Source organism: Cyrtonyx montezumae, unplaced genomic scaffold, assembly GCF_038088225.1.
Source record: "Cyrtonyx montezumae isolate F1298 unplaced genomic scaffold, pur_monq_1.0 scaffold_1, whole genome shotgun sequence".
In the NCBI taxonomy this organism is placed as follows: Eukaryota; Metazoa; Chordata; class Aves; order Galliformes; family Odontophoridae; genus Cyrtonyx; species Cyrtonyx montezumae.
In genome coordinates, this window is record NW_027071825.1 from 8,578,588 (window position 1) to 8,605,180 (window position 26,593).

At 44.7% G+C, this 26,593-nt stretch overlaps 3 protein-coding genes across 3 annotated transcripts in view; 2 read left to right on the top strand and 1 right to left on the bottom strand.

Moving 5' to 3' along the window:
- The first annotated feature begins 361 nt into the window (after positions 1–361).
- On the top strand, positions 362–7,690 carry IPP (intracisternal A particle-promoted polypeptide). The gene is made up of 8 exons (XM_065739441.1): positions 362–650; positions 818–1,249; positions 1,994–2,149; positions 2,920–3,087; positions 4,453–4,590; positions 4,889–5,011; positions 5,662–5,882; positions 6,777–7,690. Exons 1-8 carry the CDS (start codon positions 362–364, stop codon positions 6,999–7,001), a joined length of 1,752 nt encoding a protein of 583 aa, XP_065595513.1. The 3' UTR covers positions 7,002–7,690.
- A 2,699-nt stretch (positions 7,691–10,389) lies between these two features.
- Positions 10,390–11,790, bottom strand: TMEM69 (transmembrane protein 69). The gene is made up of 2 exons (XM_065746341.1): positions 11,711–11,790; positions 10,390–11,149 (listed from the first exon to the last, which is right to left on the bottom strand). Exons 1-2 carry the CDS (start codon positions 11,753–11,755, stop codon positions 10,442–10,444), a joined length of 753 nt encoding a protein of 250 aa, XP_065602413.1. The 5' UTR covers positions 11,756–11,790; the 3' UTR covers positions 10,390–10,441.
- Positions 11,791–12,472: 682 nt separating this feature from the next.
- Positions 12,473–26,593, top strand: part of GPBP1L1 (GC-rich promoter binding protein 1 like 1) — a 30,476-nt gene continuing 16,355 nt past the window's right edge. The window contains exons 1-2 of the mRNA XM_065739667.1: positions 12,473–12,566; positions 25,640–26,572. The gene's annotated coding sequence lies outside the window, so the exon portion shown is untranslated. The remainder of the gene's footprint in view (positions 12,567–25,639; positions 26,573–26,593) is intronic.

The window sequence follows — 26,593 nt, forward strand, 5'->3', positions numbered from 1 at the left end:
ACAGTGACTGCACCTGGCAGGAGGCTGATTTAAACCCATATAAAAAAAAACACCTTATAAAGTAGGCATGAGGTCCATGAGAACGGTGGCCAGCGGTTCAAGAAGGCAGGCTGCACAGAACTGTGGACGCAGCCGCACCCCGCGGCCTGCAAAGGTCGCCTCAACAACGCGCGATCACCACGCGCCTCGCAGACAAAAGCTCACACTCCCGCCTTCTTCACTGCGCATGCGCCTCGGAGCGAGTACGGCCCGCTTCCGGCGCGGGTGGGCGGAGCTGCGCATGCGCGAGCTCTGCCCCTCGGGGTTGTTGCTGTGGGGGGGGCTGGTTAGTGGGAGGGAGGTTAGTGCCTCAGCCAGCGCAATGGCGTACGCCGCGGGGGGAAGCGCCGGCGGGAGCTCCTTTTCGGACCGCCACGCCCGCCTCCTGCTGGCTCAGATCAACCGCCTGCGCGTCGGGCAGAGCTTCTGCGACGTGCGGCTGGAGGTGGGCCGCGAGGCGTTCTCCGTGCACCGCCTGGTGCTGGCGGCCAGCAGCCCGTACTTCGCGGCGCTGTTCGCGGGCGGCATGAAGGAATCGGGCCGGGACGTGGTGCGCATCGCGGGCGTGGAGGCGAACATCTTCCAGATGCTGCTGGACTTCATCTACACGGGTAACGGTGCAGCTGGCGGGGGCTCCGTCTGTGAGGGTCCCGTGGCTGAGGGGTGGGGGGGTCCCGTCGGTTTGGGGTGGGGGAGGTCTCTGTGAGAGGGCCCGCGGGGTCTGGGAGCGCTGCGCTCGGCTTATAGCGGAGCTCTGCCGTTCTGTGCGTGCCCTCAGGCGTGGTGAGCGTCGGCGAGCACAACGTGCAGGAGCTGATCGTCGCGGCGGACATGCTGCAGCTCAGCGAGGTGGTGGAGCTGTGCTGTGAGTTCCTGAAGGGCCGGATCGACCCACTGAACTGCATCGGCTTCTTCCAGTTCTCCGAGCAGATCGCCTGCCACGACCTGCTGGACTTCACTGAGAGCTACATCCACGCGCACTTCCTGGAGGTGCAGGCCGGGGAGGAGTTCCTGGCGCTGACCAAGGAGCAGCTGGTGAAGATCCTGCGGAGTGAGGACCTGTGCATCGAGGACGAGTACCAGGTGTTCCTGGCTGCCATGCAATGGATTTTGAAGGATCTGGGTAGAAGAAGGAAGTACGTAGTGGAACTGCTGGAGCCTGTGCGATTCCCTCTGTTGCCAGCACAAAGACTCTTAAAGTACATAGAAGGTGGGTGCAAAAAGCAAGAAGTAGTATTGGTTCAATATGAGCCAGCAGTGTGCCCAGGTGGCCAAGAAGGTCAATGGCATCCTGGCTTGTATCAGGAATGGTGTGGTGAGCAGAACTAGGGAAGTCATCCTGCCTCTGTACTCGGCATTGGTGAGGCCTCACCTCAAGTACTGTGTTCAGTTTTGGGCATCTCAGTACAAAAAGGATGTAGAGGTACTGGAGGAGGTCCAAAGAAGGGCAACAAAGCTTGTGAAGGGCTTTGGAGAATCAGCCCTATGAGGAGAGGCTGAGGAAGCTGGGGCTGTTCAGTCTGGTTAGAAGGAGGCTGAGGGGAGACCTTATCACTCTCTTCCAATATCTGAAAGGTGCTTACAGTGAGAGTGGGGCAGGTTTCTTCTCACTGGTGACAGGTGACATGACAAGGGGAAATGGTTTCAAATTGCACCAGGGTAAGTTTAGGTTGGACATTAGGAAACACTTATTTACAGAAAGGGCTGTTAAACACTGGAATAGGCTCCCCAGGGAGGTAGTTGAGTCACTGTCCCTGGATGTGTTTAAGAGCCGTTTGGATGTAGTGCTCGGAGATGTGATTTAGCAGAGGGTTGTTAGAGTGAGGGTAGTATGCTACGGTTGGACTTGATGATCTTTAAGGTCTTTTCCAACCTGAGTGATTCTGTGATTCTGTGTGATATTCAAAAAAGCCATTTTTAACTATGTCTTTTCTGATCTGCTCATTTCCTCAAGGTGTTCCAGATTTCAGCCTTCGGGTGGCCCTGCAAACTCTGCTGAAAGAATTCTGTGAAGTCTGTAAATCTCACAAAGAAAACAAGGTCAGCTGTTTTCTGCAAGCTTCTAAAGGTCGTCCACGGAGGAAGGCCAGGAAATACCTTTATTCCATAGGTTAGAATGTGGCTGTTTGAAACTTGTAAAACAAATGATAAAGTAGTATCTTATATTACAGTACTGAGAGAGATACTGGACTGTTTTTTATTCAGTGCAAAGGTACAAAAATAGCAATGTATTTCATCTGTCTGAGTTGCAGTCTTGCCGCTCTCTACTTAAAATTGCACAGCGGGGAAGCAGTCATGTTTTGCATCATCATGACATGGCTTTCAAAGCCTAGATTTGCCTTTTAAAAGTTATTTGCCTTGGGTGGAAGGCTGCAAATCAGCATAGGGATTTGCTCATGGTTCGCTACAGGAAATGCATGCTGGCATATATGGATTCCCTGCATTTCTTGTTTTTTTCTGAAAGCTGATGTTTTCTCTGTCCAGAATATTTATTTGATAGGATGCTTGCAATCTCAAGCTTTCACCAAAGCACAACACTGTATTGAAAGGGAATACCTTTTATTTTTATTCTTTTTTCAACCTGTGAGAAGTAACATAATTTTAAGGTAGCAAAGGTTGATCTCTGCTTTTTACCAAGAGTATGAATGTCTGTAGTGATGCAGTGAAGTGTATTAGTGCAGGTTTACCTGACCTTCAAGTTGCCCATTCTTCCATGTGGAGAGAATGGAGAACCAATGCAGTTTGGAGAAGTCTGATTCCCACTAACAGTAGAGTGTGGCTGCTATGGATTTTCTGTTTTCTTCTGTGTTTTACATATTAAGAGCATGGGGTTGAGCAGGAAGCTCTTACTCAGCGGTGACTTTTCCACTTGCTTTTTAGGAGGGTACACCCGACTGCAGGGAGGACGTTGGACTGACAGCAGAGCCCTCAGCTGCGTGGAGCGATTTGACACTTTCAGCCACTACTGGACTACAGTGTCTTCCCTGCACCAGGCCCGTAGTGGGCTGGGTGTGGCTGTTGTTGGAGGAATGGTTTATGCCATTGGAGGTAACACCTGAAAAATGAGCTTACTTTGGGAACATTCATATGGGAACACATTACTTTGGGAACATCATAACTATGCTGATGGTAATATAAATGTTATATGAAGGTCTGTTATATAGAGTATTTATATTCTTTTGAAAGAAAATACTCAGAGAAATTAACTGAAAATATGCATCAGATCATAGAGGAGAATGCATCTCTATGATTTCAGAAAGCTGAATAGATTGTATTTCTTTTAGGAGTACATGCACTGTAGTGTCCTTAACTGCAGTGTAAGAATATGATGTTTGTTATCATTTTGATAATTCTTAGTCTAGAACTGATAGATGTAGAGGTTCATTTTCTCACAAATGAGTGGTTAAGTAGCCAGGACATTATTGGTGTGGTGTCCTTTACTGATTTACTAACTCTGCGGGGATCAGTGCTTGGTGCTTTGTGGACAAGTTTATTCTTGCAGATGGACTTTTTTTTTTTTTTTTTAAAAGGAAACCTGCAGTATTGCATAGGCCTAACGTTGCATTGTCTAAAGTCCAGTACTTCTAGTTTTCCTGACTGGAATTAAGTCCTTCAGAGATGTAGAGTCTAGTCTGTTACAAAGATACTGGAGGAATCATGGGTAGTTTTTCAAAATTATTTTTCCTCCAAGTGGTACTGAGGAAGCCAGCAGTAGGTAATATAAATTCTAGCTTCAGTAACAATTGAATTAAGAGTATCTTGGTTCTCTAGTGTTGCTGCTGTGAGTGTACTAGTTAGAGTTTCAGTGCTGGCCATTTCTTAGTGATCTTCTTTCCTCTTGTAGTATAGCAGCTCTCAGGTAAGCATATAGGTGAGTTCAGATATACTAAGAGGTGTTCAGTACTCTGCAGGTTTTGTGTACTACCAGTAATTGCATCTCTTCTCTCACTTGTAACCTAGTAGAAGCACACAGAAGGAGAGGCAAGAAGTCTGCTTGTCTGCCTACCTGGAAAAGCTTGTTGTGTATGTTTGCACAAGGATGTGATGAGTACCTTTACCTGACAATCATTAAAGAATGCATATGTATAGTGTTTTTGTCACCACAAAATGCATTCTTTAGTCCTGAAAATCTGCAGTTGTGCTGCAGAATAAAATGTGTATAGCACTTTTGTTGTTCATTCCTCTGATGTTTTCAGTAATGTTTCAGGGAACTGTTGATGAAAGCTGTGTCTAGTGATGATTCAGTTCTGGGTACCAGTGAAGCTTTTGCAGTTCTGGTTGTTTGGACAGCTGAAAGGAAAATCTTGTATTCTAATTTATTCATTTTTTTGTCCTGGGAAGAGTTGAAAATTTTGCATCTGCAGTGCTTAACAATGTAATTCCCATGTCTTTGTGCTTTCCCTCCTTACACAGGTGAGAAGGACTCAATGATTTTTGACTGTACTGAATGTTATGATCCTGTCACTAAGCAATGGACCATTGTTGCTTCCATGAACCACCCTCGTTGTGGACTGGGAGTGTGCACATGTTATGGTGCTATCTATGCTTTAGGTAATTCTTTTTTCCACTAGGTGAGGTTAATCTTAGAGGAACCTGTGAATTGTTTTGATCTTTAATATTAATGTCTTAACGTAGAAAATCTGCAGTTTTGAAAAAGAGCTGTTTAAATGAGCATTAATATGCCAAGTCTTTGTGGATTAGTTATTGTTCAGCTCTGACTTGTTTCCCTAGCAGAATGAGGGCTGGTTGCAGAATTGATGGTGTTCTGTTGCAGGACACATAGTGTCTAAATTGCAGGTAACACAACTTTATACCATTAAATTTTTTCCCTGGTTTTTGTTATTTGCAGGAGGTTGGGTTGGAGCAGAGATTGGCAACACGATTGAAAGATTTGATCCTGAAGAAAATAGTTGGGATGTGGTGGGAAGCATGGCTGTGCCCCGTTATTACTTCGGATGTTGTGAAATTCAAGGTGAGTATTGTTAAGCTTGCTTCCAAAGCCCAATGGCTCTTGGAACTCTTCAGAAACAGTTATGTGTCAGTCATGAATTCTTACCTTTGTCTTGTCCTGAACTGTCAGTTGCAGAAGATGGTGCCTCATTTATTTGCCCTTCTAGCATGTATTTCTACAAAAGCTACAGAGTTCTTTCTCTGTCAGCTGCCTTTTATCTCATGAAAGTAGTTTACATGTGGCTGTTGATCCAGCTAATCTATTAACAGTTGATTATCTTTCTTGGTATTGCTTTTATTTATCTCCAGGTTGTGTGCATGTCTTTTTGACAGTCTGTGCCTGTTCTTCAGGTTATTTTGGGGCAGATGTGTCTGAAGATTGAAGCTATATGTGTGCTTATTAAGTATTTGAGCCAAGCTCAAGTTGTCAGAAGTTCCAGCCTTCTGAATTCTTCACTTGATTAATGATTGCTTTCATCAGTTTCTAGTGCTTGAGCCTCAAGGTTACTTACCTGAAAACTTTGTATGCTGCTTCTGTACAAATGGAGGATTTTATTTGACATTCTTCAACCATCTTAGTGGCAGGCTGGAGTGGGTGTTGGGAGGAGCATTTTCTGCCTTTCAGAACTTTATATTATGAAACCTAACATAGGAAAAATTGTATTTCTATAGGTCTGATTTATGTTGTTGGTGGTATCAGCCATGAAGGAGTAGAGCTGCGTTCTTTTGAAGTCTATGACCCAATATCCAAACGTTGGTCTGAGCTTCCTCCCATGGGCACCCGAAGAGCATATCTTGGTGTAGCTGCTCTCAATGATTGTATCTATGCTGTAGGAGGCTGGAACGAATCTCAAGATGCACTTGCTACTGTTGAAAGATACTCCTTTGAAGAGGTATGGTGGAGTCCCTTCCTTTCAGTAGGAAAGGACTGCCTGAACATTTGTGTAAAATGCAATAAAATGCTTTTCCCTCCTGGCTGGTCATCCGATGGGGGGATGGGGTCGGAGTGAGTTTTAGTGACCTCAACTCTGTCTGTCCTAACCATCCTGTAGAATTCTGCTGATCTCACCCAGAGTGATGTGTTTATGAAAACTACATGCATGCTTTTGGGAAACTGAAAGCTAACTGAGCTCAGATATTCTGTAGTTTGGTAAATACATGATAAAATTAAGGTAGGGGGATAGTTTCCAACCTTGTGTCTTCTGTAATAGAATGGATTGCACTCTCTGGAGAGAACAAGTAAGAGTTGCCCTTTGCTACATAAGTTGAGGATCTTTCTTCTGCATCAAAATGTAGTGGTTGTTTTAGCATGACTAGAAAAATCACCTAGACTAGAAAAATCACCTAGAAGGTAGAATTAGTCTTGGCTATTACTGCTCTAGTTTATATGACACTCTTTGCAACAGTAGCTAGTGTTAAAAGCAGCACATAGAATGCCATGCTGCACTGTTGTGCAGTTGGATTTGAATGTAGTTCTCCTTGTTTCCCATCTCAAAGTGCATACCATTCTGTTTTGGAGATGGACTGCATCACACGGTCACTGAAGAAAGGAAGGGCTGTTGTGTAGACAGTATGCGATCTGTTCTTTAGAGACTAGCATGATGTGGAGCACTTTCACAAGTGTTGGCATTACAGTATCGATAACACACTTGATACTGCACAGAGCATACTTGAACTTGTGATATTTGCATAGTTAACATGTTTCAGTCTTCGAGGTCAAAAAGCTGTTTTATCAGAATTGGGACATACCCTAAAACTACTTGTTGACTCTTTCATGTTCTCACTAGGAAAAGTGGTCTGACGTTGCGCCAATGAAGGTGCCAAGAGCTGGTGTCTGTGCTGTGGCAGTGAATGGACTGCTTTATGCCTTGGGAGGCCGTGCTTCCAGTCATGACTTTGCTGCTCCTGTAACCTCTGACTCTGTTGAAGTTTATAATTCTTATACGGACAGTTGGATTGAAATTGCCAACATGATCACCAGCCGCTGCGAAGGAGGTGTAGCTGTGCTGTAAAACGCACGGAAGAAAACTCATCCAGTGAGTATCTGTCTCCTCAGGATTCCAGTTTCATTGGCCAGAAACCTCTTCTGTCAGCAGAAGCTTCAGTAGAGTCAGGGAGAGTTAGATCAGAGGGCTTTTCCTAAGCAAAAGGAAATACTAAAATGCTTGCCCTTCAAAGTAAATTGGCTTATCCTGGAGTAGGAATGCCTCTTATTAAGATTTATTAAATTGCACATTTGCCCTGTACAAATCTGAAGAAATCATTCTAGAACACTGGAGACATTAGACCTCAGATGTGTCAGTGTCTTTAGCTGGCCTTGTGGTCTGGAAGAAGGCTGCTATGGATGGCTAGGAGTTCCCTGCTGATAAAGTAGGCTGGCTACTTAACTAGCATTAGTTGTCCTTTGCTGATAGAAAACAGAAAAAGAAGAGATGAAGAGAGACCTGGTATCTCCACTTAGGACGTAGATGCATTTGAGCCTCTTTATTGCAGGCTGTGGTCACTAAATATCACTTAGATGTTTACCTTCCTGCCACCCCCAACTCTGGTAGTAAGTGGCTAAGGACTTCCTGTTATGAAAAGTTATTTTTGGAGTTCTGATAATGTCATTCCACTTCAGCACAAGTTCTTTTCCTCAGCAGAGTCAATGATGACAATTGAGCTCTTTTTCTATGTAAACTGATTATTTTAAGTGGGAATGCCATTTAGATTAGTTATTTTTGGATATTCTAACTATTAGTTAGAATAGTTCTATTAGTTAGAATATTAGTTAGAATAGTTATTTTTTGCAGTTGGGACTGCTTTTAAACTAACAACCTTGGAAAAACGTTTTGCCCATTTTTTTTTTCCTTTGTTACCTGTGTTATACGCTGTGTGGCACACGCTGTGATTTGGCATTGGAATACATGTTCTTATACAAAGTTCACACGTTCAACCTTGCTGTATCTTACACCTTGCCTCTTCCAAATTACAGTAGACAGAGCCTTTTGTAATAAAAATAGCTGTGTTCAGCATTAAAGTGACAATGTTAGTGTATCTTTCCTTAAGAAATTCGTATTTAGCTCGGATACACTTTTAGAATATTTGCAGGAGTTTGGAGTTATTTCTAGCTTTATCTGATTAACATTGTACTTGAAGCTGCTTTTTGCACAATACAATTGCATTGTCTGCACAGCTATGGATTCCTCAGATAGGACTCTGAAGTAAAGCTGCTTGAACTTGAGAAGACAGTGTCAGCCTAGAACACAAAATCAAAACTGGAATGTCAGAGCAGGAAACCTGCATTATGGAGACAAAGAAGCATTTGTACTAAGTCACCATCTCTTTCATACATTTAACAAATTAATGTATGAGTAAAAGCCTCCAGAGTCAGTGTTGAAGGTATGTTAAGAATCCCGGTTTTACATTCTAACAGAGGACTGAGAAATTGCCAGGTTAAAATGTGCTAGATGATGGAATGTTTGTTTTCTGAGATCACTCAAACATTGTAGGTTTTACTTCAAAGTTATTTATGTCCTCTTTTTTTTTTCCAAGTTTGAACTTGTTTTAAGCAGTTTTGGTAATAAAGTACGTTTTCATAACTGAATATGAAATACTCTTGAATAGGGTGTTTTCTTACCACAGTGAGTTGTATCATTGCTATTTTCATCTAGTAGGTTGTCCTTTTCTTTATCTGGAAGTCCTGTTTCCTGGTAGGATACTGGGAGAGATTGCTAATACATTTTGACTGCTTCAAGCTGCAAATAACACATTCCTGTAGTAAAATGCTCATTTATTTCTCTTCAGTACAAAATCACTTGGGCTTCTTACAAGTGTGGCTGTCTTATCAGTTCCATGTGGCCCTCTCTGAAGTGAAAATATAGGTAATATTTCTTAAGCTTTGTTATTCATGTTTTAGGAACCTTTTTGAGATACTTCAGAAACACTGCCTTCGCTGTATTTTATTAATTTGGGAACTATACACATTCACTTCTCATCCTTTCCCATAAACTTTCCAGTTTAGATTATCTTGAAAGAGTCTGCTGTTGGTATGAAGCAACCTCCTCCAGTTCTTGTGGTTGATTTTGATGTTTGAGCATATGTTAGGGACTGTAATCAACTGCTATCTGATATTCAGCAAGTCTTTCCCCAACTCAGACCAAAGGCAATACTACTGTCTGGATCCATTTTAAAAAATTGTCATATTTAAGAAAGAATAAAAACTGTTTTATTTGCAAACACAATGTTGTATCTTTTATATTCAGAGAACATCAGTGTATGCTGCTGATTCTGATGCTGTTAACACAAAAGATAATAGGGAATGAAAAGTAGAGATTCATGGACGTACCTGCTGTTTCAGCAACACCATGTAAGAAGAAAGCACTATCTTTAGGCAGGTTTCTTAAAGTGCTCTTTGCAGAATTAACAGATAAAACTTAAGTTACAGTAGGTGTTTCATTCTTTACTAATAACAGTGAAGATTAGTGCTTAACAGGTACTATGAGGATCATCTAAATTGGTCATGAGGGTACATGGATATCACATTTTGTCATTCTTCTTGCATCTTGCACCGTACTTACCATTTAAGAGAAAAAGCCTGCAGTAAATATGCTCACGTACAATGTATTAAGCTTCTTGAGGTAGCAAGAATCAGCTCCTCAAGGAGGGTGTGCAGGCTACAGCTGCATTTGTACCTTCCAAGGGTGCTCAAATAAAACTACTGTTGAGGGGAAGAAGGCACAAACTTCTTTCAATTCTGCTGTCTGATCGTTTAGTGTGAGCAGCAGATCAGGCAGCAATTGATGGTACTTTTAACACTTTTATGATTGTGTTGCAAACAGCTTTGTTAAGTAACCCTAAGACCAAGCTAAATCTAGGAACAGATGGGCTGGCTGTCCTTTTCAAGTCTAAATAATAAGCTAACCTTTTATCTTCAATGAAGGGCAACAAAAGAAAGTTCTCCCTTGTAGCCTTCCCTGGGGCAGCTTAATGGTATATTTTAGGGGAACTTTAACCTGGCACAATTCTTCTCTATTTCTTTAAGTGAGAAACTTACACTTTCACCTTGATGTCATTTAAAACACACACAACTGCATCATTGTTCTACCCACCAGAGAACGTTATCACTTATTTACAGTCAAACAAGATATTTCAAGAATTCAGAATAGAGCAATTCATGCCCACGTGACATGAATCTCCATTTTAAATTTGTCTAATCTCACTCGAGAATGATGCTTTGTTCAGTAGGTAACAGCAGATTCCAGCTTGCTGTGGAAGGCTGGAATCAGTATTTACAATCCCTCCCTCCTAAACTGGCTGTGAATTTCCTTGCTTCAAGAAGAACCATCTTGATCAATGTCATCTTATAACTTCTAAGCACAAACAATCTTTATTTCCCTATGACCTCAATACAAATACATTACTATCAAATAAACAGCTTTTTCCTCTTGCTTTATTGTTTTGTGCTCTGCCTTTAAGGTCTGCCATCAGTTAGTGAATTCTCTGAAAACACCTTCACTAATGAAGTAGCTAACAGTGATAACGCTGCCACCACCGTTACCACTATCCTCAGTCCTTTAAACCAAAGAGGGTAGGTAGAAAGAAGGGAAAGGTCATAGTGCAGTGCTATCCCTAAGCTTATTACAAGCATCACTGCGCTGCTGGTGATGTCTTCAAGAAGCAATGCTTGCCAGGCGAGCAGAGGAAGAACGGTACTGTTGGCCAGGTTCAGCCAGTCTGGCTTGGCCGGGCTGTTTTCTGGAATAGCAAATCCCCACTTCATTCCCCCTATGAAAGAGACAATGACAGCACCATACGTAACCTGAACAAGCGCCAGCTCGGGGTGGTATGTCCTCTGGATAACCATTAACAGCGGCACAGAAACGAGTGGAATCAGCCCTGCAAGGCTTAAGTAAAGGGCTGGCTTTGGAGAATCCTTGAGCGATTTCATACTCTGTCGCAACTGGCCTGGTTCTCGGGGCCGTTCTTGGGGAGGCTTTTTCTTTAAGAGTGGGAAAGAGGTATGAAAAGCCTGGAGCTTGACTGCACATGCTGATGCTCTGCTAAGGCTCAAAGGTCTTGAGAGAAGACAAACATTTCTCTGTAGAGAGAAGCTGGGAGAGGAGCAACTTCTTTTATTCTTTTCATGCAGGAGTAGTGTGGGACCAGTTAACTTCTGTAGCTGCAATTAAAAAAATTGTTCTGAGCACCTTACAACACACCTTACAAATTTACTGTCCTACAGTGACCTGGAGCATCCACCAAATACTGAACTGAGTAGTTTTCCCAGCTGGATAACCCCACAGCAACCCTTCCTCTGGGCTTTCTCAAGTTTTTAACCTAAGCAATCAAGCTAGTGCAGCTTTCACAAGCCAGCTGGCAGAGCAGCTCAGCTCTTCACAGTGAGCAAGCAAGCCCTACTCACAATGAAAAAGCTCTGCACAGCCACCTATTCCCCCACACAAACAGAAGGGGTCATGCATCAGGCCTGATCAGAAAGGAACACTAAAAGACTACACAACAGTGTCACTGCAGAAAGCAGCAGACATCCTATCACTGCTCAGTAACGGTAACAACGGGAGAGAAAAAGAACCTAGAAATCAGAGGCTGTAAAAATAAGGGGTGTGCTCAGAAAACCTACAACGAATGTATGACTACCTGAGCTTTTAAGTCACCTTTTCCTAACATCCCAGCGGTACGTTTTGCTAAAGAAAAATCGCGAGCGAAGGCGTCACGAACTTACCCGGAGAGGTGTGCGGAAGCAGCATCGCTGGAGCAGACGAAACATGCTTGCTTGCTCAGCGTCCTAAGGCAGAAGCAAAACAGGCGGACAGGCTGAGCCGCGCCCAGCTCGTGCCGCGCACCGTGCTCGGTACTCAGACGCGCGATGCGTTTCGCGGCAAATCCCGGACGCGCTCAGCAATCACTCACACAGCGCGGGACGCTGCGCCGCGCAGCGCTGCCAGAACTGAAACTGCAGACGGGAGCGGGGAAGGCCGCTCGCGCTGCGGAACTTCCGGCGCACCGGGAAGCGCTCCGGCGGAGCAATGCCTCGGCGCTCCGGGCGGGAACGTGCACGGCGCCTCGGGTTCCGCCGTGAGGGGTGGAACGCGGCTGTGCTGCAAGGGCACCGCGTGGAGCACAACCATAGCGCTATCCGACAGCGCAGCCGCGCCCAGCCCGAAGGCTGCGGGCTCACGAGGCCGTCGAGCCGGCCGAGCCCGGCCCGGCTTCGGGGTTTTCCTTAGCTCGCGGTGACGGACTACGGCTCCCGAGCTGCCCCGCTCGGCGCGATGCCTTCTGGGTCCCGTAGTAGTACATCCTCGGCGCCCCGGAGGCCGCGAGGACGGCGCTGATTGGTGGGGCGTGGGGCGCGCGCGCACCCCTTTCCCCGCTCGGGGCGGTGGGGGTGGGGGGGGCGCTCCGCGTGGCCGCCGGCGGAGCCAAGTGGGCGTGTCCCTTCCGCCTCCCTGCCCCGCCCCCCTCGCTCCCGGGCCCCGCCCCCTCCGGCCCCCGGCCGGGCAGGGCCGGGCAGCCATTTTGGGCAGAGCTTTGTTATGGTTCTGGGGCCGCAGGAGGCAGCGGGAGAGGCCTGGCCGGTGAGTGCGGCGCCCGCCTCCGCTCCTTCGCGTTTCGCCGCGTTTCCGTGCGGCGTCCCGCCGGGCCCGGCGTCGGCTCCTCGCCCTCCGCCCCCCGATCGCCTTCCCCAAGGCCTCGGAGCGGCCCGGGATGGGCCTCCCGCCAGGCCGGGACCCCTCTGGCGGCGGCGGGGGGGAGCGGGGCGGCCGCCGGGGGGAGCTCGGCGCTTCGGGCTCTGCCGCCGCGCGCGGCCTCGGCCCTTCCGGCGCGGCGGGGGAGAGCCGCGCTCCGGGAGGGGCGCTCCGGGCCGGGGAGGGGGGGGCGGCCGTGGCCGAGCTCCGCGTTTATTGTTTGCTGCCTCGGCGGAAAGTTTGCGGCGCCTGACACCGCTCCGCTCGCGGCGCGCCGTGTCACAGAGGGGCGCGGGGGGGCAGAGGCCGGGGGTAAAGTCCCCGAGGCCGGGCCGGGCTTCGTGTGCGGCGGCGCCGCGAGCGCGAGTTGGAAACGAAAGCGGGAGAGTCGGGCCGAGGGCCGATCCGCCGTCGTTGCGTAGCGTGGGGGGGGGGGGGCGGGAAGAGGAGTGGGGGGGGGAAGGTCGGCGGCGACACGTGTGCCCGGCCCGGAACCCCCAGGTGCTCTGCGCGGTGCCGGCCGAGCTGCTGGCCGCCTGATCGGGGCTTCGAGTTCTGGATCCCATCGAGCCGCGTTGCAGCGACTTCACAGCGGCTGTCTGTACCGGCCCCGAGCTCTTCAGCGGCTCGAGCTGAGCGGCCGCTGGCCAAGTCCTCCCGGCCGCGATGGAATTCGCTAAGAAACGTTGGCTAAAAATCTCCTCGGATGAGCTGCTCAGGTCAGCCGGCGCTGCCTTCCCTGCCCTCGAGCTCTGAGTGACACAGGCGTTAGTAATGCTGATAATATTCCGGAAGGTTGGAAGCGGCCGAGGGAGGGACGTAAACACGGGGTGGGAGCGCACCTGGGCGGCTCGGAGCACGCGGGTGGGGCTCCTGGCAGCATCCCGGCTGCAGGACTGCGCTGCTGGCGGCGCCCGCGCCTGGCGGGGGCATTGCTCAGCGCCGGGAACCGTGCTGGAAACGTGCGAGTCGGGAAAGGAACAGGTGTAGGGCAGGAGGCAGAGATTGGAATAGCGTCACCAGATTCAACGAAAATGGCTTTTTTTTTCTTTAATGTTACTTCAGATCGCTTATAGAGAGGAATACCTTATGAGAACTTGTGAAAGATTTTTTTTTCCAGAACAAGAAAACATTAGTTGACATTTTCCTTCTTTATTTAAAGCTGCTTCTGAAGAAGCACGACCTTTGCATATTTTATACACCTGGTTTGTAGGCTCAATCCTGCGTGGCACAGAAGTTTCCATTGCAGATATTCTACTCGGACTTGAAGTGAAAATATTCAGGGAACAGATGGCATTTAGAAAAAAGAAGTCTTGGTTATTAGTTGTGTTTTTTGTTGTTGTTGTTTTTTATATGGCTGTTCCTGAAATAAGAAAAGAGGAGCAGCATGCAGATGTAGTACGTATCGTAGGCCGAGTGGAAGTGCACACTGTGCCCATTGCTGGGAGAAATGCGTTCCTGGGAGAATGTGCTTGCAAGTTACAGTCACCTCATCTCACCGATGTGACTGCTCGCTGCTCGGCTGGAGTGCCTCTTGAAATTCATGCCTTAAATAAGGGGATGAAGTCACTAGAGGAAACTAATCTTCACAGGCAGCTTTGGGAAATGTTAAAAATACTTTGAGAGCTGTGCATTATGTTGTTGTGGTGGTGTTGTTTTAAGAAAAAAGTGCTGTGGATGGGTCTGAATTTCTCTAAGCGTGGCCTGTTGGATAGCAGTGACGAGAGTGCCTCTAAGAGAACAAACACTTCACCAGATCGAGAGTTGAAGTTGCCTTTTTTTTTTTTTTTTAAACATACTTTCAGCGTTAGGGGATTTTTGAAGCTGCTGAATAGGTTTGGTTGCAGAGTGTGCTTCAGGGCGTGCTTTATTCATTTGTCTGTATGAGTAGATTGGAAGGGAGCTGGTGATGTTAAGCAGAGCTAAAACATGAAGCGTTCTTTTCAGCAAAGTGCTGGTGGTTCCTGTGCCGGGTACGGCTTTGTCTGTGAGAACACAAACGTGGGATGACTGTTGCTGTAGGTTACAATGAGCAAGGTCATTGCTGGCAAGCTCTCCAGCTGGTGAGGCACTCTGCGTGCAGAGGAGTTCCTTCGGGGTTTGTAAGTCCTGTGCTAACTTATTCGGGATTTGCTGCTTTCTCCCTGGTCTGGATGTTTTCCCTCCAATGCAGGGTAAGGAGCTGTTGCATTGTCACTCCTGCAGTGCCTGGCATTCCAACTAAGTGGTGCACATCTTTCTTTTGTAGAGTTGCACCAGTTCGGGTGCTCTTCAGTTGTCAGGTTTGACGAAAGGCAGTGAAGTTGGCAGAAATGTGATTGTGCTCAGAATGCCTTCCCAACGCCTGGATGTCGTTTAACTCGTGTTCTGGAAGGTAGCATGCTCCTGTGAGAATGTGCCAAACTTTAACGAGTTATTGTATGGTCAGAGGGTAAATTTACATTTTTGGGAGTGGATTTGGATGGGCCGATAGTGGCCAAACACTCACTGTCCTGTGTGTGTATGTGCAAACACTGTGTAGGCTGAAGAGTTTAGGTCACGTCAAGGCCACTAGCTTGGCAGTAAGTGTGGGGGCAAAGCCTATTGGCTACATTCAAAATATGTGTTAGGAATCAGACTGCATTGCTACAAGTTGGAATTTCTTGATTAAATCATTCTTAACCCTTTTCAGTCCCTGCCTTCTCTAGCTGGGATAGAAGTGTTTGGCAAAGAGAAGAACTGTAATGCTTTATACTTCTCGGGCTTTTCTGTAATTAAGCAGCAAAAACGACTTTGTAGAGTGTTGGTGTACGCAGTTCCCTAAAATGACTAATGTGAAATGCTTGTGCTCCCAAGGTTTGGCTTAGGAAAAACCCTTTGAACCAGTGCATCCAGACGTAACTGAGGTTGAGTACAAGAAGTGATGGTCAGACCTAAATAGCTTGCAGGATATGACCCAGTACCTCTGGGACTGCTGTACACTAGAGGGCTCACCAGGAGCTACTGAAGGCCTAGGGGATAGGGTCGTTTTAGCAACAGTACCAGCAGTTTTTTACTTGTTTAATTCTGTCCTTGAATCTTGTGCTCTTTTCAGTTTGGTGCTTTCATTGCCTTACCCTCCACCTTGAAAGGAACATCACAACTTCATGGTGTGTTGGTGGTGTCTCCTGATGAGCAAAGATGTTTGCACACAGGGTGTTTGTGCAGTACTGTCTAGCTTAATGTCCTTGGTTTTTTTTTTTTGAATCTTCTTTTTCTAATACAAAAAGTGGTCAAATACTTTAATAAATTTCCCATGGAGCAGTTTTATTTTCAGCATCTGCTGCACGTTCAGGTAGATAGTGCCAGAGGAAAGTCTGGCTGGGGTGGCTGACACTGCAGACAGAGGCTTAGTGTGGTGGGGGCTGCTTTCCTGAGTATCTCTGTGACCCACATAGCACCCAGCATGTAACAGTGTCCGTGGTACTTTGGAGCTTTGTCATCTTTAGTTCCTAATGAGCAACTCTCTTGTAAACAAAGGGCTGAGTCTGCTGTAGGGGCATCTGCTGTTCTTTTGGGCGCAGATTATTGCTGCCCTGAAAGCTGTGGGTGAATTTATAGTGAAGTTTGCAGCAGACCTCCAGCTGTAAACACTCCAGAAAGAGTGATCTGCCATTGTGTTCCACCACCATCCATCACCAGGAGTTAATCAGTATTCGTGTGAGGTGTTTTGAAAAGTCCTTCAGTGCTAATCTTTAAAACCTCGGTGGGGGAATTCTTATGCCCTGCGAATGTTATATATTATGCTCTTGACTTTTGGTTCTGGAAAACTGTCCTTCCTCTGTTTTGAGCTCTTATTTAAGTAGAGAAGTGGGCTAAAGACGACTTAAATGTCTTCAGACTGGCTGGGCCTTATGGAATGTATCCCACAGTACTTCAGGAGCTGAGAGTCTGTGGGGATGGGAGAAGTTCCACAACGCTGAGGGAGTGATGAGGAGCACGTGTGCTCCCAGTATTGGGAAGAAGACAGGACAGGAGCACGTCTGTTCAACTCATCTTGTCCCACAATGACAAGTGATGAGTATTTGCATCAGGAATCTCTGCTGGGTTATGTACTGTTTGGTGGTTTCACTTTTCTGTATTGAAATGATAATGTTACTAAACACACAGGTGGTATGATGTTGACAAATTCAAGAAATGGTCTGAAGTCAGTAGTGTTTTGTGTTGGTGAGAATCAAATTATAAAGTTTAAGAATATTACCTTATACAGGCAAGTAGCAGCTGGCTAGGCAGCAGTTCTGTGAGAGTGTTTGGGGTTTGTAGTGGTTCCTAAATTCCCATGAATCAGCGGCATCGCTGTCTTAAGAATTCACTTGTCGTACTGGAACACATCGGAGCGTTGTAAATAAGGTAATGAAGCAGTTTTTCCATTCCTCTGAGGAGCAGTAGGTCTCCAGCAAAAGTGTTTTGTTCAGTTTGTGGTATTGTCAGGTTTTGAGAAAGATTATAGTCAGGTGAGAACTGTAATGAAAGGCTGGAAAGAGAACCCCCCCCCCCCCCCCGAGTGAGGATCGAAAAGCTGTTGAGCTCTGGTGCGGTTTTGTACCAGTTGTGGTTCATCAATTGTCAGTAAGTTACCTGCAGGTGGAAGTGGGAGCTGGCCGTGCTGTCCTGTCACTGTCTGCAAGCTGTCAGGTGTGGTAGGTGGGTCACATGCGTTGCTGTCGTCAGTACTTTGAACCTAAGTAGCTTCAGCAGTAAAATTGGAATGCTGCTGACATTTATTTATTTATTTATTGAGGAAAAAATGTAACTGTATTCAAACCTGTAATAAACTGTTGCATCCTTTTTCTTCTAGGATGTGGGGGAAATACCGATGTAGAGAGAAAATATCCTCAGAGGTGGCTGTAAAGAGAGGAGAGCTTGCCATGTCCCTGTGAGCAGGGCGGGTAGTTAGGGGTTAGGTGGCAGGTGGAGGTGTTTAGTTGGACATTGGCTGCAGGGATGGGCTTCCAAGCTGCAGCAACAGCCAGAGAGATGGTAGATACTGACTGGAGAGTGCTGATACAGTAGTCTTTTTTTGGGTTGTCTTCAGTGGCATTTCTGCACCAGTGTTTGATAATATTTGATTAGAGAATGCACTGAAAATTTTAAGCTGTTGGAAGGAAAAATGGAGCAGAGAGCATAAACTTTGTAAATGATAATGTGGGTGTTGTACGCATGCTGAGGAGTGCTGAGGGAATGTGTCTTATCATATCATAGCCACAGATGAATAAATAGAGTTTTTTCAAATTGCCATGAACTTAAGGTAAAACAGTTTGGAAATAATCCTGTAGGACATGCAAGGAGGGGTTGATGTGGCATTAGTCCCAGCATCTGGGGCAGGAATTAGCAGCAGCTCGAATGCACTGCCCTCCTGGTTCATAGCCCTGGTGTTGTAGGGCTGGGGGAATGGCACTGAGGGGAAGAGTTTCTGTAATACCCTTTGGGAGAACAGTCTTTCACTTCTGGATGTCCTTCTCTGTTCATTTCATTGACTGTTTTTGCAAGTGACGTGCCTTTCTGTTCTTGTCTTATCTGCATCTGGAATGCAGCACTGTACTTCCCTGTATGAGATCTATGGTCTGGCTTGCCTTGACACAAATATTTGATATACTCTGCTTGTATTTAATGTTCTTTTCCAAAGGAAATACGTGTTTTTTTTCTTTCTCAGCTCCAAACTGAATATATTTAAATGTAAATGTGCTGTGGTAGTTAAAATAACACTGGTAAAATACTGAGTTACAAAATACTCCAGGTGGGCAACACTCATCCCATTCTTTTAAGGTATTGGAGGACTTCTTGTTTCATTTCTGCGTGCCATCAACATCTCTAGAAGACAGGTAGGCAGGAGGTATGTAGCAGGCAGCAGGATAAGGCAGTAATTACATATTTGCAATTCCTTCCTTATGATGAGGGGCCTTATCCCAGTGTTCATTATTAAGAGTCAGAAGAGGCTGCTCTGGGCAGGCAGTCCTGTTACGCTGCTCAGTGCCACAAGGTTGTCTGTCTGGTAATGCTCAGCTCTGTGATGACCTCAGGTGCTTTCCAAAGGTCTGTAGATGAAAGTGGGCTGTGAAATAGGTATTTTTTTTCTCCTTAAAAACTAAGGAGACCTTTGGATCTGATGAAAGCTAGCAGAATGCCTTCTCTGTTTTTTATAATACCTTGCATCACAAAATACTAAAACCGTTTGAAAGTTCAGGAAGTTGTTTCACATTGAAGCATAACAACGTTTAAATTATGGGTGTGGGGTGTTATTTTGTTATCAGTAATGTCAGTGGCCACGCTTGTTTAAGAGCAGATAAAACACCCAGGACTCCCCTCCATGCAGTAGGGGACAGCAGTGAGCAGGCTTTAGGATGTCAGGTAACTACTGCAGTTCCCCAACATAAGCTGCACTAAGGACTGCTGAAGGGACACCAAAAAGGAGTGGAGTAGTAGGTGGCACAGGAGAGGTGCATAAGGAATGACATCACCTGTAGGGTATGCAGGCTCAGGAATAAATGTTTGTAGGCTCAGTATCTGTGTCCCAGTCTGTGCCTGTTAGATGCTGAGTCTTCTCGTTCCTCTGTGTTTAAAATAGTGCTATATTTGCACTCGGTGTTAACTCTTCAGACCCAACTGGAATGATTCAGTTGTAAATTTCAGATTGCAAGTTCACACTTGCTGCAGTTCTGAGCCTCACTGCCTTACACGGCCTACTGTAAAGGCTCCCCAGAAACAGTCTTTTCCAGAGTGTGCTTATGGGCTTTTGTGCAAAACACAGCTTGCTTTCGTAGGCAAACATACTGCCTTTGTGGTCTGTGTTTGGCATTGCTAAAGCTGAGTTGTTTGTCAGTGGTATTTCCCTTCTTGATGGAGAATCCTTCTGTCGTTGTAGTCCTAGAAGTCGCTTTTCTACCACTTGGTTATGTTACTATGTTACTCTTGCACGTCTTTGTGACTTTGCTGGTAAGAAAGAAATAAATGACCTCCTTTTCTCTACACCTGGCTGTTGGTAATTATTCCCAAGCCTGGGCTGTGCAAGGTGTGTGGTTGGGTGAATGCATGTATTTGTTTGAGGAATTCTGAAGGAGGTAGGATTTGGTCATCGTGACCTTAGAAACGAGAAGAAAGGAGTGGAGAGTTGTTTGTGGAGCAGCACTGTACCAGGCACCAGGGGGAGGGCTGTCAGCATTGCGAAGGACTTTAAGGTATCGATGTGTCCATATGGACCTTTCTCAACATGTTTTCACAACATTGAAGTATGTCATCTGCCTGGCAAGAGTGGTCAGGTGGGGATTTTCCCCAGCCCCTACCCGTTACTCTGGAAAGCTCTCTGTATGGATGAGCTTCTGCTGTTTTTGACTGGGAACATACGTGCAGTGCTGCTTCTGGGGCACGGCACAGTTCTGGTGGTTCTGCAGGGTAGTTCAGTTTGCTTTAAACTTGAAAAGTAAGTTGTTAATCTTTCAGCAACAGATGGTTTTCACACACACAAAAAGATTTTTAGTATCTGCTTTTATTTGGGAAGATATTTTGATGCAGTATCTACATTTCAACTCATCGTATATGGTTTTAATGGGCTCACATTTCTGTAATTCTGTAAATCCAATTTGAGCGATGCTGTGCATTTTTAGATGGTAGATTCTTTCATCCAGCAGATACAACTTAAACATATTTAAATGGTATTTTCAATTAATGTAATTGTCAGTTTGTGCTCAGATAGCCTTTTGTGGGGGTCTGGTTGTGTGGTGTCACAGACAGAAGGGTGGCAGCTGGGTGTCACTGCAGCACGGCACGCCCCAGGATGGGGAGCATTACCGGTTGTACGTGTCCTTCTGGAACACCTACGCCGGCCCTCTCCAAGCACTGCTGTGTTTCAGCAGGAGGAGGGGCTGAAGGTGTGTCTAGACAATTGTCTTAATGCAAGCTGATGGCAGAACAAAAGTAAGTTTGTTTTGCAGACGCTTTGTGTAGGTGAAAATAACCCATCTCAACTGGAGAAGATTCAGCTCAGCAGTTGTTATGACAACTCTTGAACTCGTAGTGCTGCAGTTGTCTCTTATAGTGAGGCTCAATAATATATGCAAGGTCGAAGCAAGATTTATAATTATGGTATTTTAAAATAACTATGTGCACAGATGTGATTTCTTAAAAAAAAAAAAAAGTTTCTATTAATACTGAGCCTTGTTCTCTGACTTTTTTGTTTGCCAGCTAACTTACACCTGGTAAATGACACTCTACTCTAAAGAGTAGCTAAGTAGGAAGATCTTTTGTGTATGTTCAAGCGTATCTGCTTGATTTAATAACTTTAAAAGAGCTGCACAGAAAGAAAACTGATGAGGGAAGTAAATTCTGTTCTGCCTTATGCATCCATTAAATTGTTCAGTAATTTTTCTGAATGCATTTGCAACCCAGCTGACATCTGATCTTTAGGAATACTGTTGAAATCCCAGTTGAGTTTATAAAGATGACCAGTTAGAAAAACAAATCTTTTTAAGCAAATGCATTCTATTTAGAGAAATACATAGGAAGGCAGTGAGGTGGACTGAAGCTGTGGCAGGGATAGACAGATAGCATCTCTCTGACCTGCTACAGCTGCTGTTTGCTGGATTGATAAATGTATTATGAAGGGTAAAATTATTTTTTTTTAAGTTTTTCAGTAAAGGCTCCAAGATTTGGATTTGCTGCTGTGGGAAAGGAGAAATTGAATTAGGTGCTATGTTTGATACGATTTTATGGATGGTGTATTAGAGGGTGGGTTCTTGACCTGAACTATGTATGTGTACTTACCTTAATCTGTGTCTCTCTTTTTAAATTGAATGTGCCTGTGTATTCCTTCCATTTTCACGTTAAGCTGCTCATATTTACTTAGACAAATGCACAGTGACATTTAATTATATAAAATAGCATTTCATTTCTTTTTCATTTGCTTGTTTCTGACTGCAGTGGTAGAAGTATCTCTGTAGCAACAAAAGCATGGGAAAAGATGTTGCTTTTAAAAAATAGTTGAAAGATTTCTGATGCAACATGTGAATAAATGATTGTTTAAATCATTTTTAAAGAGATTAGAACAGTTACCAAGTGGAACCCCAGCACTAATACACAGTTAACAGCTTTTGTGTGCTTGTCAAAGTATGTTTGCCTTTTGATCAATGTAAGAGTACTTTTTGGGGTGCATGAGAGCCTTTTTCTTTCACCAGAGCTCATTACAGTGAGTGTAATTGTTCTGAGCAGAGGTGTGACTTTAGAGTGTCTCATTTGGTGATATATTCTGCTTCACATTTCCAGAAATAATTCAAATATGAACACATGGAAGAGAGAATGGGTTAAATTTGTGTTGACTGTGCACTTCTGGTCGATTTTTGTTTTGTTTTGCTTGTAATTGGGAGTGGCTAGCAGGACTGATCTTTGTCCTTGCTGCTTTCCATATAGTGGAGCAGTTAAAGAGCAGATTGGCTGAGCTGTGAGTGCAGGATGGAATGCCCAGGGAGCTTTGCCTTTGGGCTGTGTGTATTTGCTCCGCACGCAGACCCACCAGTGGAGGGATCTCTTTGCACAGTTGGCAAAGGTCACTTCAGTTCTGCGTGGTAATCAAAACGAAAAATAAACTGAATATGATGTATTAGGGAAAAAGATTGGAAAAATGCAGAATTTTGCCACTGTTTAGGTTTGTCACATTCTCAGACTGTGAGCATTTCAAGCAGTTTTTTTTGCTAAGGTTGTGATTGTCATGTAGAAGTGAATAGGATGTGGTTGGGCACTGGGAACACAAGGGAACATCCAGCTGAAGCAAGACTGGCGTTTTTATTGCACCAAATGGACTTCTACACAAAGTACAAGTGAACTCTTCCCCCTCTCATCTGGGACAAAAATGTATAAATTTGTTTGAGAAGAAAGCCAACAGTGTTATGCGGAAGGAGTGATATAAACTGTTACATGAATTGGCTTATATTGCAGAACTGAGAAGGTACTCTGGGACCTGTGCTGCTATTCATGCTTGTTCTTGGACTTTTTCATAATAATTTACTGCAAGTTGCTGTCAGAGAAGGTTAATGATATACTTCTGGCCTTGCTTGTTGTGATTTAGTGATATTGGTGCTGTCGGTGGTATGATAGGTTATAAGAGCGCTCTGTGGATGTGTGGAAGGAGAAATGTTGGTCAGGATTCAGTATGTGTGAGAGAAACCTATGGACTAATCCTGGAGATTGAGGTGTCTCAGCAGTATTATCTACAGCAATTCATCCAACAGCAGATTTTTGCTTTAGCAGAAAGCAAGCGTTGCATTTTCATGTGCCACATACCTTACTCTGAGTGGTGCTGCATGCGGATGAAGGTGATGGCTGCAGAGCAGTTTGTTTGCTGGGTGGAATTAGGAACCATCTGCAGGCTGCGATCGCGTGCAGCCTTCTGTGCTCTGCTCAGGCCAGGGAATCAACTCGGGACAACTTTGAATTTCCAATTTGAAAGCTATCAAGTATGCTACTTAAAAAGGGTGGAGATGAGCGTAAGCATCTTGCTTTAATTTGCAGCTCCTTCCATGCAGATTTTTGTGAGCCCTCCAGTAATGCTGACACCCATGAGTGAGATTGTTTCCAAGTAGAAGTTACATAAGTACCAGAATACTTGTTTAGAAAGCTGGAAAGGATGTGGAGGTACTTCCTTTAGGAAGTGTGAGGTATTTTGGTTCAGTGGTGCCCCTGTTCATGGGAATTGCAGAAGCATGATATTTATAGGACTTAAACAGCAGTTCAAAGTATCACATCTTTGAGTTGCACCAGCCTGTCTGCATGCACATGAGATATTGCTCCTTAATGAACTGCTCTGATCATTGATAATCCCATGGTACCAAAAGAACAGATTAAGAGATCAGAATCTTCTACCTTGGTGGCTGGAATTTTGCATGGAGCTTCACCATACTTCTGGCCTGCTGAGATACAAAGCCACCTGTTTCACTGGCTGCTGGTATGCTCTCTTCCATTTCTGGAAAGTATTGGAAGCCTTTCTCTGAAGTGAAACCTGGTTACTGTAATTCGGTTGTGTTTTTACTTCTAAGCTCAGACCTCCTTCCTGCTACAGAATGACTACAGAACCCTGTAATGTTTATTTATCTAGATACCTATAAGCATGGGGAGCAGTTTGTGTGGCTTTTGCTGTTTTGTTCCATCCTTCAGTTCAGTGTGAATCATTGTTGAGGTGCATTAAATCAACACCTTAAATTATATTATTTGTCTCTGTCAATAGTTTGACAGGGCTTAATAGCTATGCAGATTGTTCTGTAAAGCGTATTTATTCAGAGGGTGAAGTAATTAATCTTACATAAATGTATTCAACTGTGCATTGACTGTGCCCCTGTTTTATCCTCCACTTACACTGTGTTGTTTGGTAGCAGCCTCAGAAGGTCACATCTGAAGGAGCTGTACCTGTGCTGAGTTCAGCAGGGAAGGCAGATTGTTTTGTCTGCAGCAGATGTTCCACATTGCACTGTACACACTGAAAAATTACCTGTTAATATAAAAACAGTTCTTGACAGGGTAGCATTTTTGTTGTTTGCAGTGTTGTGACACCTGGGAGATTTGTGGTGCTGGATGTGGTGCTCTGGGAGCTTTCAGGTCTGTAATGTGTGTGCCATAACGTCTCTGTTCTTTCTTCCTCATCAACAGCAACATCTTGTTTCAGAATCATCCCCTCGGTCTCATATTGTTGTTTTTTATTCTATTAAAAGGAATCACCTAGAGGATAAAAATGTGATGATTCTTACAGTATCCCTTTTCTTTGTTTATGTTCAGCTTCTATCAAAACAGCTTTATACTCGCACGCACAAAAATGGCGTGCTCAGCAGAGTAAAGAATGGCATAGCAAATGCAACAAAAACCAAAATTGTTCAAAGAATGGAACCATATCCAGGCAAAGAAAACAAACCTTGATAAGTCAAATATGAAAGCATAATCAGGCATGCCTGAATGGGTCCTGAGGAACAGAATGGCATCAAAACAGCAATACATCATTTCAGATGTTTCAGGAACAGTAAACCAATCGCTTTGCTTTTGGTTAGGTAGGGTGGCTGAAGGAAAAAGAGGCTGTAGCAAGAAAAATAGTTTTGTTGTTGCTCCCCAGTGTGAAGGGTCACCTTATGATGGAGTTGAAGTCCATCAAACTGATGTTTAGAGATTCAGAATAATGGATAAAATCAGTAGTAAGAAAATTGCTGGTGCCATGTGGCATTTGTCAGGTCTGGGAGATGGTGAACGTGATGCTTTTGAAAGCTGGAAACCAAAGGGAAGGGTTTCAGATGAGCTGTGCTACTGGGGACAGACACTGGGGTGGTCGTGGGACCCTTCTGTACAAGCATCTCATTACTGTTCCGTTCTGATTAAGTGGTGTTAAAAATTAGCAAGAGAAGAACGAAGCCTGGAGTTTTCTGTTGGAAATCCACCATATGCCCACGTCTTGAACCTTGCGTGGAAGGCTAACATCTGAAAAGCATTGAGTTCATAGGTGTGGAGAAAAATGGCAAGGGCTGCCATTGAATACCCTTTTGTTCTGGTGTCTGAAAGGAGGCTAGATGGATCTCTAGCCTTAGCTGATGCATCTGTTCTTCACATTCCTTACAAGTGTTGGTTCTGCTCCTTTTGACTTTTAGTAAGGCATTGCTACAAATATCAGGGATGATTTTGTTTAATAACTTGACAGTTTGTGAGAGTGACTTTGAATTTGTAGATGAAGCTTTCGTACCCTGTCTTAGCACTTCAGTGTTCTCTTGAGGCATCGAAGACTGAGAGAATGGGTAAATGGGTTTAGCTTTTTATGATTTAGTTTTGGATGATTGAATTATTTCTGCCTTGGTTGTGATCAGAGATCCAACAGCTTTTGGCATGTATGCAGTGGTTGCTCTTTTTCTCTTTCTGTTCTTTAGCTATGATTTATCATGTTTCTGCCACTTGTACTGATGGCTGTTTTCATGGTTCTTTTTTTTCAGTGACTACAGTTCCTGTCTCACCTCTTTGATGGAAGAGGACTATGACCCAGAAGTGAACTCTCTACTGTAGAACGAGAAGCTCTTGTGGAATAATTTGTCTCTCTTTAAAAGCAGTATCCAATCTAGAAAAAAATAGAGTAGAAGAGATTATTTTTTGACCTCGCATTTTTCTGTTCATATGACCTATATTTCAGTATGTAAATGGTGAAAAACAGGAATATAAACATTTGTGCCTGCTTTTGAGCTTTTACATCGAGTAGCGCTTAGCTTTGTGGGGCATTTACCAAGCTACGTGAAGTCTAGAGTATATCCTAACATTCACACACACACACACACACACACACACACACAGACAAAAAAAAAACCTAAACTATACTTTTTTTTTTTTTTAGCAAATTTATCTGGTAAAAATGAAGTTTATCTTTTAAGGGCACTTTGGCAGATGCTTCTTATTTAGATCTCAGCATTTGGGGCAAGCGTTTTCATATATATTGTGATCCTTTCTCTAGAGTGCTTGGGTTGATCTGCGACAGACCATGAACTGTCCAGCAGACTTGGGTGTGTCTGTACAGTATTAACCATGGTGGTGTTCTGAATGCTGTCATTCAGGCATTGCAAACCTTCTTGTGATGTAATTGACTTCTGTAGATCCAGGACTAGAGGATATTTAATGAGGTGAACATAGTCCTGGCTTTTTTTTAAATATAAATTACCTTCTTAGGTTGTTTTTTGTAGTGAGAGTGCAAAAAGAGGTTAAAATGAGCAGCTGAGGGGGTGAAGGGCACAGTTGGCACCAAGTGCGGCCTCTCGTGCTCTGCTTTGAGACGCACTGTTGCCTCAAGGCTGGCCTTAGAGTATACTGGAGAAGAAAGGAACCAGGTTGTTGAAGCACAGAGAAAGTGAGGACATCGGACTGGAGAGGCCAAACTCTGGGTGAGTGATCTTTTTTTTTTT

What these genes read in the sequence shown, in the direction of transcription:
- IPP (XM_065739441.1), top strand. Translation starts at nt 362, where the DNA reads ATGGCGTACGCCGCGGGGGGAAGCGCCGGCGGGAGCTCCTTTTCGGAC. An exon ending in GAAATACCTTTATTCCATAG is followed by an intron (nt 2,150 to 2,919) that starts GTTAGAATGTGG and finishes CTTGCTTTTTAG; the next exon opens with GAGGGTACACCCGACTGCAG. An exon ending in TGGTGCTATCTATGCTTTAG is followed by an intron (nt 4,591 to 4,888) that starts GTAATTCTTTTT and finishes TGTTATTTGCAG; the next exon opens with GAGGTTGGGTTGGAGCAGAG.
- TMEM69 (XM_065746341.1), bottom strand. Translation starts at nt 11,755, where the DNA reads ATGTTTCGTCTGCTCCAGCGATGCTGCTTCCGCACACCTCTCCGG. An exon ending in GCTTCCGCACACCTCTCCGG is followed by an intron (nt 11,150 to 11,710) that starts GTAAGTTCGTGA and finishes TTTTAATTGCAG; the next exon opens with CTACAGAAGTTAACTGGTCC.